The 13065-nt window shown below is 40.6% G+C and overlaps 1 protein-coding gene across 1 annotated transcript; it reads right to left on the reverse strand.

Moving 5' to 3' along the window:
* Nucleotides 1-4152: 4152 nt before the first annotated feature.
* LOC139560213 (proenkephalin-A-like) lies at nt 4153-9009 on the reverse strand. The gene is made up of 3 exons (XM_071376781.1): nt 8905-9009; nt 8553-8693; nt 4153-5565 (listed from the first exon to the last, which is right to left on the reverse strand). Exons 2-3 carry the CDS (start codon nt 8688-8690, stop codon nt 5017-5019), a joined length of 687 nt encoding a protein of 228 aa, XP_071232882.1. The 5' UTR covers nt 8691-8693; nt 8905-9009; the 3' UTR covers nt 4153-5016.
* Between the last annotated feature and the right edge of the window lie 4056 nt (nt 9010-13065).

Raw genomic sequence — 13065 nt, forward strand, 5'->3', positions numbered from 1 at the left:
CACGACAAGAGAGACACCACAACACTACATAAAGTGAGACCTAAGACAACAACATAGCATAGTAGCAAAAGTACGCTGATATAAGTAGGGTACGTGACATCACGGCAATTTGAGAGAAAAAAACTTTATATCGGATGAAGCTAGTAGCATCGTATCTCTCCATTGAATACAGGCGGCTGACGTCAACAACCCTCATCGAATATTCAAAAATGATTGGGAGCTAGACAGCTCGCCCATGTTGCTTTGTGGACAAAGACTCCCATTGTTAGGGCACAGAGACTTGTATCTTGTCAGTATATCCATGTTCTTTGTCAAAACTCGAGCTCTGGAACTACACATGGAATTATGGGATTTATTGATGTTTGTCATTCACAAGTGCCTGCAGACTATATTTTACAACATTATTTAGATAGTTTCTCTTGTAGAATGTCAAAACAAAAAATTTCACACAGAAAAAAAATGACCGACTACATAATCACATGGTACATAACAATTCAAATTTTCTGAAGCATAGGCCTAATGTGAGATTAATGAGGGTTGACAAGACATTCAATGAATAACAATTGATTCATTAATTAAATTCATATAATATTTGTATATAATATTGTATTTTCCCTCTATTCTTTAAAAAAATGTACATTCCAAATATAAACTTATACATGCAAACAACAACTTACATACACACACAAACAATGACTACATCTCATCTTCCCAGACCCCCATGCTCACACCACCATCCCTATTGCCTGCATTATTGTTTGCCACTTGGCCTTAAATTATACCAATTTGTTTTTCTCAGTCGCTCATAATATTTCAGTAATGAATTATTTGATTTTTCCATTGTGTCAATGAAGGCTGATTGATTGACATTCAAGTTTTTAGTATATGTTTCTTCAAGATGAGGGATATATTTTGACAATACGTTATGGACCACCGCTCTTTCAATTACATAGATAGACTGACCAGGTGAAAGCTATGATCCATTATAGATGTCACATGTTTTTTTATTTTTTCATTATTATAAAAAAAAAATTACCTTTATTTAACTAGACAAGTCAGTTAAGAACAAATTCTTATTTACAATGATGGCCTATCCCAGCCAAACCCAGATGATGCTGGGCCAATTGTGCGCCACCTTATGGGACTCCCAATCACGGCAGGATGTGATACAGCCTTTATTTTGTTAAAGCCACATCAGCGTAGATTAAGAGGAGGAGACAGGTTAAAGAAGGCTTTTTAAGCCTTGAGACATGGATTGTGTATGTGTGCCATTCAGAGGGTGAATGGGCAATACAAAATATTTAAGTGCCTTTGAACTGGGTATGGTAGTAGGTGCCAGGTGCACCGGTTTGTGTCAAGAACTGCAACGCTGCTCTTTTTTAAGTTCAACAGTTTCCTGTATGTATCAAGAATGGTCCACCACCCAAAGGATATCCAGCTAACTTGATACAACTGTGGGAAGCATTGAAGTCAACATGGTCCAGCATCCCTGTGGAATGCTTTTGACACCCTTTAGAGTCCATGCCCCGACAAATTGAGGCTGTCCTGAGGGAAAAGGGAGTGGAGAGTGCGCAACTCAATGACAGAGTTAATTAAGAAATGAACTTCCTATCATGCTTAGGTTCATGTATTATTTTGGCTACCTTGGTTAGATCTCAGTGACTTTCAAAGAGCAGTCTCAAAGGAGCATAGGCGGTTTTCTCTGTGTGTGTGTGTGTGTGTGTGTGTGTGTGTGTGTGTGTGTGTGTGTGTGTGTGTGTGTGTGTGTGTGTGTGTGTGTGTGTGTGTGTGTTCATATCTCAACCCAATTGAACACTTATGGGGGTTTCTGGAGCGCCACATGAGAAAGTGTTTTTCACCACCATCAACAAAACACCAAATTATGGAATTTATCATGGAAGAATGGTTTCAGACACTTGAAGAATATATGCCAAGGCGCATTGAAGCTGTTCTGGCGGATCGTGGTGGCCCAACACCCTATTAAGACACTTTATTTAGGCAGTTACCTGTATATATACAACAGCGTTGTTGAATACTAGTTTCTGATTGGCTAGAAGGGGATTATAGAATGGACATTAAGTAAGGGATAATCAACGAGGGGCTATGCGTTGTATGGAAAGTGTGTTCCACGACGTGCTAGTGGAGTGGAACTGACCTTCCACGGAGTTGCATTATATTCCAGAGAACCCATAGAGCCTCGAGTTGATGATCCCTTTTATACCACGACTGCATGTAGAAATGTGTTCATTTGCAGGTAGAAATGTGTTCAACATCCACTGAAGTAGCTAGCAAGTTTACTAGTTAGCTAGAGTAGTTGCCGTGGTAACTAAACAAACAGACTTGCTAGTTTAGCTAACCAAACCATCAGTCCTAGCTTGCTATTATGAAAATCGAATTCAACAATACCAATATTCTATTCAATTCGACTTTTGCTTTTAAAGGCAGCTTAAACAAAACATGCACAAATTAGCTAGCCATTGAATTCTACCGTGCAAATATACCATGTGTTATAGGGAAATAATGCATTCTCTAGAATGCCCTTCAAGCCAATTAGAAAGGACTATTCAACAACACTCTGGTATATTCTGGTTGCTAGCTGGCTAGCTAACATGCAAGGGATAAGAACATTGCCAGCGAGCATGGCAAAGGAACATAAAGAACGAACGACTGGGTCGAGTCCATAAATATTGAACTATCAGGAATCAAGGTAAGGCCCAGGTGCAGACTGTGTCGAAGTAACAATGTTTATTACAGCAACAGGGGCAAAGGTACAGGACGGCAGGCATGCTCAAGCTCAGGTCAGGCAGAGGTCGGTAATCCAGAGGTGGGGCAAAGGTACAACCTAGCGGTCAAACAGGGAAATGGTTCCAATCGTTTTTAAACCATTCATTTTTCCTATAGGGAATTTTAGAAACACTTAAAATAAGGGCTGTGTTTCGTGTAGGCTTACCCTAGCGTGACGTTTTGATAACATGTAAATCTCTCTCGGACAAGGTGACTTATCAATATATTCAGCTCTATTTACTCTCAGATTCGAAAATGCTAATTAGCATCAAAGTAGGCCTCCTGCAAAACTACAAATCCCTGCAAGCTCCTGCACGTCATCTCTAGCTGACACCTTTGCTAACAGGTATTGTGTCAATTTAAAACTTGCATGAGACAGTTCACAGAATTGTCAATTTAAAGAAATGTAGCCAAATTATGAATTACTACATTTAGCTAACATCAGAGATTCTTACCTTTGCCTCGATTCGGCAGTCTCATCCAGATCATCATGGCATTTGTAATTCTTTATGATTAGTAGCTAATTAGCATTTCATTTTTGGGGGGTAAATACAGGCGAATGTACTGATAAAAGTCACCTTGTCCTAGTGAGATTTTCAAAACGTCATGCCTGGGTAAACAAACACAAAACACTGCTTTTATTTTAAGTTTTTCTAAAATCCCCTTTGGGAAAAATGAATGGTGGAAAAACGATTGGAATCATTTCCCTGTTTGACCGCTAGGTTTCATGGTTATTTATGCGTATTACTGTGGTACTCTATTACCTTGGAAAAATTAACTACACAAAGGAACTCGGCTCCGCCTCATCCCCGCTGCGTCGTCCATTATTTCCCAAGGTAATGTACAAAACATCAGCGTTTATTCCTTACATTATGTAGGTATCTGCCAACATTTTGGAAGTTAATGGCTGTGGATATAGATATGGTGGTGCCTTTGGAAACAACTACCATTGAGAAGTGAAGTTAGAGAAATTAAAGATGTAAATTAATGTGTCAGACAGGAGAGGGGGCTATTTATCCTGTTTTGTAGATCTAACTTGTGAGTCATTTAAAATACTGCCTTATTGTTCTGAAGAGCATTCTTCATATGAACCTCTGGGGGGAAATTAAGTTAAGCAAAATATCAATCAGTAAAGTTTTGGTAGTCTGAGACGTTAGGGAGCTAAGAAACTAAAAACTGTTAATATGTTGCGCTCACTTGAGCAATCTGTACAAAGAAAGATAGACATAGGGCTGAGTGAAGCTGAGTGACTGCGTCAAATAAATACAATCCTCACCATTAACACCAGAGTTATTATCTCAGGTGGGCTTGGCAGAGGCAGGAACATTGGCTCCACTTCCCAAGCAGAAAAACACATCAAACAGTCAGTGGAGTCCACTTATTTCTGCAGGACACATGGGTTTATTATGTTTCGTACAACTAATTGGTCTGAAATGCTGCTCTGTTCTCAATAGAAAGAAGAAAAAATGAGGGCATTTATCGACTGAAAGCAACATGTTTCAACATCAGCATACTGGGATAAGTGTGAGCACGGTGGAAAGAGCAACATGGTTATTATAATAACAAAAGCGACCGACACACTGCCATTAGATGGATAACTACAACACACTGGTATAGCAGTACTTAGAGTAGGGTACCTCCATGTTCCAACAACAAAGCAGATAACATTGATGGGCCCTTCAGTTCCAAAGACCAAACCACCAATGGGAAGGCCACAATAGCCTACTCCCCCATGGTTACAGCCTTTTGTGATACTTTGTGGTGGAAATGGAAGCTTCAGAAAATGTTCTATGGCCACTTAAAGGGATAATTAACTTTTTTGAAGCTGTAGCTTATTGTAATTTTACCTCGCCAGGAGAGTCTGGCCATTACTAAATAACCAACTAACAAACTTAAAAATAGTTTGGATGACAGTTTTTAAGTGGAAACTCGACTAACATTTAAAAAAAGTGAACTATCCCTTTAAAAACCAGTGGCAAGACAAAGGGAAAGAAAACAAACAGGTCATGCCACGATTGGTTTTCCACACATGCCCCAGCCTCGTACACCACAACGAACACAGGTTATTTTATAAATAACCAAAACCATAAAACATACAGTACTCTTTTTTTGTCACATTAAACCCAATCAAACAAAAAGCATGACAGTGAAGCTCTACAACGGAACAAGAATGGATAATCTAATCAACATTGAGAGTCCAGACTCAGGAGAGGTTGGAGGAGGGGCTGACCCCTAGTCCATGAATCCTCCATATCTCTTCTGTATTTCAGCCAGGGGGGAGTCACCCCGCTCCCCCTCCCAGGAGCGTTTCAGGAGACCCCCCTGGTTCTTCTGATCCTCCAGCCACTCAGGCCTTCCCACCCTCCTCATGAAGCCCCCGTAGCGCTTCTTCAACGGCCTGCCCACCCCCTCCAGGCCCCCCAAGTCCCCCCCTCTTCTCATGAACCCCCCATAGCGCTTGGCCACTTCCCCATCCCTCTGGCCCTCAGCCTCTGCATTCAGAATCTTCAGGATCTCCAGACGGATGTCCTCTTCCTCAGCCACCGGGTTGTTCTCTCCTCCCTGCACTCGCCCCTCCTCTACGGGTGAGCGCCTCCTGATCATGAACCCTCCGTAGCGCTTCATGAAGCCACCATACTTCTTGGCCAGTTGGTGCTGCTGGCCCTGCACCTCTTCCTGTTTGACGTCATCTACTACGACGCGCTCCTCCTCCAATAGGACGTCTTGGCAGAGGCGGAGCTTCGTGGTGTCCAGGCTGCCCTCACATTCTATTGAGCATGTCTGTAAAGACAGGAAGGGAAGAGGAACCTCAAAACACAGAGGTGGATCAGCGGCTCACAAACCCATACCATACTGGAAATCTAGTTTCGTTGGAGACTTGTCTTTATCAAGGGGCTCATGGTACACAGCCGTGAAGCAGCAATGGAAAGAAAAAGTATGTGAACCCTTTGGAATTACCTGGATTTCTGCATAAATTGGTCATAACATTTTAAGTCACAACAATAGACAAACACTTTGTGCTTAAACAAATAACACACAAATTATTGTATTTTTCTTGTCTATATTGAATACATAATTTAAACATTCACAGTGTAGGTTGAAAAAAGTATGTGAACCCCTAGGCTAATGAATTCTCCAAAAGCTAATTGCTAATTGCTCCAGCTAACCTGGAGTCCAATCAATGAGACGAGATTGGAGATGTTGGTTAGAGCTGCACTGCCCTATTCAAAAAAACACTCACAACATTTGATTTCCTATTCACAAGAAGCATTGCCTGATGTGAACCATGCCTCAAACAAAAGAGATCTCAGAAGACCTAAGATGAAGAATTGTTGACTTGCATAAAGGTGGAAAGGGTTACAAAAGTATCTCTAAAAGCCTTGATGTTCATCTGTCCACCGTAAGACAAATTGTCTATAAATGGAGAAAGTTCCTCACTGTTGCTACTCTCCCAAGGAGTGGCCGTCCTGCAAATATGACTGCAAGAGCACAGAGAATGCTCAGTGATCCTAGAGTGTTAGCGAAAGACTTACAGAAATCTCTGGAACATGCTAACATCTCTTTTGACGAGTCTACGATACATAAAACACTAAACAAGAATGGTGTTCATGGGAGGACACCATGGAAGAAGCCACTGCTGTCCAAAAAAACCCATTGCTGCACGTCTGAAGTTCGCAAAAGAGCACCTGGATGTTCCACTGTGCTACTGGCAAAATATATTCTGTGGACAAATGAAGCTAAAGTTGAGTTGTTCGGAAGGAACACACAACACTATGTGTGGAGAAAAAAAGCCACAGCACACCAACATCAAAATCTCATCCTAACTGTAAAATATGGTGCAGGGAGCATCATGGTTTGGGGCTGCTTTGCTGCCTCAGGGCCTGGACAGCTTGCTATCATTGACGGAAAAATGAATTCCCAAGTTTATCAAGACATTTTGCAGGAGAATATAAGGCTATCTGTCCGCCAATTGAAGCTCAACAGAAGTTGGGTGATGCAACAGGACAACGACCCAAAACACAGAAGTAAATCAACAACAGAATGGCTTCAACAGAAGAAAAGACGCCTTCTGGAGTGGCCCAGTCAGAGTCCTGACCTCAACCCAATTGAGATGCTGTGGCATGACCTCAAGAGAGTGGTTCATACCAGACATCCCAAGAATATTGCTGAACTGAAACAGTTTTGTAAAGAGGGAATGGTCCAAAATTCCTCTTGACCGTTGTGCAGGTCTGATCCGCAACTACAGGAAACGTTTGGTTGAGGTTATTGCTGCCAAAAGATGGTCAACCAGTTTCACATACTTCACATAGGTTCACATACTTTTCCCACCCTGCACTGTGAATGTTTACATGGTGTGTTCAATAAAGACATGAAAGCATATAATTGTTTGTGTGTTATTAGTTTAAGCAGACTGTGTTTGCTAATTGTTGACTTAGATGAAGATCAGATCAAATGTTATGACCAATTTATGCTTAAATCCAGGTAATTCCAAAGGGTTCACATATTTTTTCTTGCCACTGTATTGACTGGAGTGACATTGTTTTGCAATAAAAAAGGCATATTTTACATATAAAGTAGTGTTTAATTAAACAATATTTAACAGGGGATACAACAAGTCAAATTCTGGTGCATGAATACTCTGGGTGTGGCTGCTACTCTCGCCAATGTCGGAGAGACACGGTTGGATGTATGAACAAATTCATTCTATTTGCCTATTCCAATGTGATGTTTATGCTCTACTCGTTTTAAGAGTCATTATATTGAAACAGATGGAAAGACACTTATCTGGTGCATTTTACCACTTTTTAGAATCACAGTTAATGAGACATGATGTTCCTCAAAGCCTGATGTTCCTCAAAGCCTACATCTTTAATGCCTCATAAACATGGATTTTTATGTCTGAGCTGTCAAAGCAGAAAATAGTGCTTTTGTATAGCCTACATATAATTCTAAATACATTATCTGATAGAAAATAACTTCTCATATGAATGTTTATTTTATTGGGGGTATTTGAATGATATGAAAATATGCTATCTACCAACATTTTTATTGAGGCTATATTGAACCACCAACATGCTGCCCCCTGATGGAGCTAAAACATACTAAGGGCCACAAATAAAGACAGGTTTGATGGAGATACTGAATTTATGCCATTGTGGTAAGATTTTAGACTTTTTGTTCGATGTTGAGCATTTGGGATAGGCCAGTACTATTGAATGGATAATCAGACATTGATTCAGTCACTCCTCAATTGCCTTTAATAGCCTACATTTCAAGAATCGAAGTGACAAGGCTCCCGTGAAATTGATGATGCGCAACAGTCTTGGTTTTACTACAGGCTATATGTAATAAATGAAACCAAATCCTCATCTAATTTCAAAACTTCATGAAGCATGGCAAAAATAAATGCCTCGTGGTCTCATGTTGTCGCCAGTTAGACCAACAACACAAGTACCTAGATTCAAATCCAACCGACATTAATCATTAATGTCATATTGATGCATATGGGTTGCCTAATTTAATTGTTATTACATTGTCTACGTGGATCAAAATAAATGAAAAAGAGTTTAATAATGTCGTGTTCCAAGTATACACGCACCTCATGGAACATTACCTATCCATTGCGTCTTTTGGTGACCAAAAAACACAGGTGCGTAGCCTACTGCGTAATCTTTCCCTACGAACAATTTAGACGCGGGAAAAAGTATCACCCCGTTACTTTACTTTAAATATATGCTTTAAAACATGTCCAAATGTACTTGACCTACCAGAGTGGTAATCGCCGTCTGATGCCCACGTAGACGGTTGAGGCAGAGCGCACAGTCCTTCTCGCAGTCCGCTCCGACCGTCAGCGCAAAATACGCACCGAGAAGCAGTATCCGTAGTGAGTTCCCCGGCACAGCCATAGACTAGAGAAAATATTTTGGGCAGAGAAGCCAACACATATCATCGATTAGAATACGTTTCTGATTAAGAGTTTTACTTACTGTTAATTTCTCACGAAGTGATACAACATGGACAATACGAAAAAAGCCATGTATGTGCCCAAGTGGACACTAAACTCAGTGATCTTCTTTCCAAAGTAACAAAGTTGCCAAGAAGAAACAAGCCAATACTTGCCTCTGTTTTTCTGTTTAGTCCAAGTCCTGTTGTGTTGCTGTAGGAACTGTTGATTGTGAGGCTTTGTAACAAATATATTACCCTCTTGCCGTTAGAAAAAAAGCACTTGCGATTGAGCCAATCAGCTTTCTCTGAAGTCGCACAGCTGGACAAGCTTGTGGGTCACGAAGCCAAATACTCAGGAGGATGCTCAAAATGTATGCTGTCTGAGTTAAGTTCATAACGCAATTTTTGTGTCTTGATAGGTATAAGTACTTCTCCAAAAACGTCATCATAATGTATCCAGTCGTCAGAAGAGAATTTCACGCATAAATGGACGCAATTCCTTAGATTTATTTTACCTTAGATAATAGGATATTTGTGAAATTGTACTTTGACATGTATTATAATATGCTTTGTGTTTGCATTTAATAATGGAGTAAATATGTTAATTTACACAATGAAAATGTTCACTAGATAACAGAGATCAATAAAATGACTTCTCAGTCATAAAACATGAGATGATGATCCTGATGCTATCACACTAGGTTCTGTCATAAGGTAGGGTGCTAGACATTACAGCTGAGACATTCACAGACACACTCATCTTGCTCTAAGAGATTATATCACATAGAGCCAAGAGTTAGCACCTGTATAAGATACTGAATATGCACCTACATAAAACATAAAAGTCAAGATGAATCATGAAGTTAATATTTGATTGTGTATTAGCAATCTCTTCAGTCAATATATGTTTCACATAGGGATTTGTTACAAAAGCGTCCATTGAAATATGTCTAATTGAGTCATTAGAAAAAGTTTCCTTTTTCTAGAATTTTCTTCTAGGAACCATATCTGTAGAACAGTCCTAGTCAGTCAAGGACTGATCGTTTTGTATTGGGCTGAATGTAGGCCATCATCTCTCTTTTAATTAAAACTGTCTTGATACTGGTAACAGCCTTGTTAACTGTGAAAGTGTTTGTTGGGAAAGAAGAGGTACAGGCAGATAAAGTTGAAAGCGGTCAGTTGCCATAATGATGGTCTACAGCTGTCTTGTCCTTATCACAGTTTGCCCAGTGAGTAAACAGTCAAAAGGTAGAGGACAGGTTGGGAAGGAATTAAGCAATTACTTTCACCTCTGATGATTGCTGATGTTGCCTCTGTCTAGGGTATTAATGGACCTGAATACTATAGTTCATAGAGACCAGAAACCCTCGACCCACTCCAATTTGCATACCACCCCAACAGATCCACAGATGATGCAATCTCTATTGCACTCCACACTGGCCTTTCCCACCTGGACAAAAGGAAAACCTATGTGAGAATGCCATTCATTGACTACAGCTCAGCATTCAACACCATAGTACCCTCAAAGCTCATCAATAAGCTAAGAACCCTGGGACTAAACACCTCCGTCTGCAACTGGATCCTGGACTTCCTGACGGGCCGCCCCCAGGTGGTAAGGGTAGGTAACAACACATCTACCACGCTGATCCTCAACACAGGGGCCCCTTAGGGGTGCTTGCTCAGCCCCCTCCTGTACTCCCTGTTCACTCATGACTGCACGGCCAGTCATGAGTGAACCTCTTCTTTCCCAACAAACACTGGTTGCATCACTGCCTGGTATGGCAACTGCTCGGCCTCCGACCGCAAGGCACTACAGAGGGTAGTGCGAACGACCCAGTAAATCACTTGTGCCAAGCTTCCTGCCATCAAGGACCTCTATACCAGGCGGCGTCAGAGGAAGGCCCTAAAAATTGTCAAAGACTCCAGCCACCCTAGTAATAGACTGTTCTCTCTGCTACCGCACGGCAAGCGGTACCAGAGCGCCAAGTCTAGGTCCAAGAGGCTTCTAAACAGCTTCTACCCCCAAGCCATAAGACTCCTGAACACCTAATCAAATGGCTAACCAGACTATTTGCATTTCACTGTTGTATTTGGCGCATGTGACTAATAAAATTTGATTTGATTTGATAACTGTGTTTAAAAAGTGATATGAATGTGCATGCTGTTGTGTGAGGCAATGCCAATGATTATGCAGATAATGATATTGATGACAATGACGATAATGACGAAGGTGAGAATGATGGTGACAATGATGAAGACTAGTCCTGGTTGAGTCACAGTTTATGTAAACGCATGGTGCTATTACACCCACATTACAGCACTCAGCTCTCCTGATGAGATCGGCATGTCAGATGGCACCCGTAATAGCTGTTGTTTCATATAAATGTGTTATTTTTCCTGGAGCAAGGGAAGCCAGTGGGCCAACAGGCTGGGTAGATGACATACCACTGTGCAACAATATGGCTTCCCATGTCCTCTGACTCCTGATATAATTATATTCTAGAACCCTAATGGAAGTCTCAGTGGTTGGATGGAATTAATGGTATGAACCAAGAAAAAATTATTTCAGTCTAGCTATTACCTTGTAGCCTACACAATTTTCTTTACCTTTTTTTTCTTCGTTCAAAACTATGAACTACAAGCTTAATCTATAACCTCAATTGAAATGGTTATTCCCTTATTTTTGCAATTTGTGTGTAATTTTTCCGTGTATGAAAGTCCACTCCAATCCAGTGATATCTGATTTATAAACTAAATACAGTGTAGCTCAACCGTGCGTGATGTGTGTGCGCCTAAACATTAATAGTGTAGGAAATCCTTGTTAAGCCTTTCACAAAAATGTCCACTGTACAAACAAAACATCCCTGATGATGACTACTAATATTCAAACACATCCCTGTTTACAATACAACATGTGTTCACAGCATCACAGGAAATGATTATCCTGGCAACACAGCTTCTAGGAACCTACTCAATATGAGGAGTCTATTAGTTATGGGAAGTAAATACTCTGTATGCGTTCCACATGGCACCCTATTCCCTATGTAGTGCACTACCTTTGACCAGGGCCCTCTGGTCAAAAATAGTGAACTATATAGGGAATAGGGTGCCATGTTGGAGGCATCCAGAATGACACCATGCTAAACAAGATCAGATATCAGTTTTGACTACATATCCTGGATGCTGAGCCATATGATAATGAGGTTTTGCGGTTGTGAAACCATTAGGATTTACCCAATCCTGTGTCATGTTGCATTTGATCATTGTGATCCCCTTTAAAGGTGATCTGTAGTATTAGCTGTAACAACAATTCCCCCTTCTTATATAAGCTACTGTCCATCTTTGAGTTGTGGGCTTTTACGTCAAAGAGACCCTAGTACTGGTCTCTGCTCTATGCTGCCGCTGTCATATGATTTACATATGCAAAATTATCAAATTACTCATCTGATTTAAAAACAAAACCCTTGGTTTTCCACTCTGATGGGAATGATAGGTTGTGTTATATGCCCACACATTGTAAATGTCAACCTTTGTTTTCTCATCATCATTTTCATTATTTTCATCATGTTCATCTCTTTCTCTCTTTCCAAATTGCTGTCTGCTATTGTAGAATGCTACATTGTTATCAAAACAATGAAAAGATGCATCATCCTGTTTCTGAGAAAGAGCCTATTACGTACACTATGCAGGATGGGCATGAATGTGAATAAAGGATCTTTGTTGGAGTTTAGTACATCAATTCCAGAATCCAGATTAGACCCTTTCTTTCTTTCTGTCCATAAATCCCTGTCACCCCCTTCTCTCATTACCTCAGTAACTTTGATTTTAATGTAGGCCATTATTCAGTATTCACACTTTATGATTAAATAAGCTAAAAGAACAATAAACACAGCATCTCATCTCGCAATTAAAATGTCAGACAATAGTCAGGCTCTAGTAAAGTGCAGTGATGGCCTGAGCAAGCAAACCTTTAATAATCTCCCATATTCAATTTCCTGCGGTGTGAGAGAAGCAGGGGGGTTCAACCTGGTAATGACTGTGTAGGTAAGACTGGAGCATGGAGAGATGACAGGACAGTTAATGACTGTGTGGGTAAGACTGGAGCATGGAGAGATGACAGGACAGTTAATGACTGTGTAGGTAAGACTGGAGCATGGAGAGATGACAGGACAGTTAATTTACTCTGTAGGTAAGACTGGAGCATGGAGAGATGACAGGACAGTTAATTTACTCTGTAGGTAAGACTGGAGCATGGAGAGATGACAGGACAGTTAATTTACTCTGTAGGTAAGACTGGAGCATGGAGAGATGACAGGACAGTTAATTTACTCTGTA

Source organism: Salvelinus alpinus, chromosome 30, assembly GCF_045679555.1.
Source record: "Salvelinus alpinus chromosome 30, SLU_Salpinus.1, whole genome shotgun sequence".
In the NCBI taxonomy this organism is placed as follows: Eukaryota; Metazoa; Chordata; class Actinopteri; order Salmoniformes; family Salmonidae; genus Salvelinus; species Salvelinus alpinus.

Coding starts and splice junctions, on each gene's coding strand:
- LOC139560213 (XM_071376781.1), bottom strand. CDS start 8,690: ATGGCTGTGCCGGGGAACTCACTACGGATACTGCTTCTCGGTGCGTAT. Junction 5,566..8,552: donor AGACGGCGATTACCACTCTG/GTAGGTCAAGTA, acceptor CTGTCTTTACAG/ACATGCTCAATAGAATGTGA.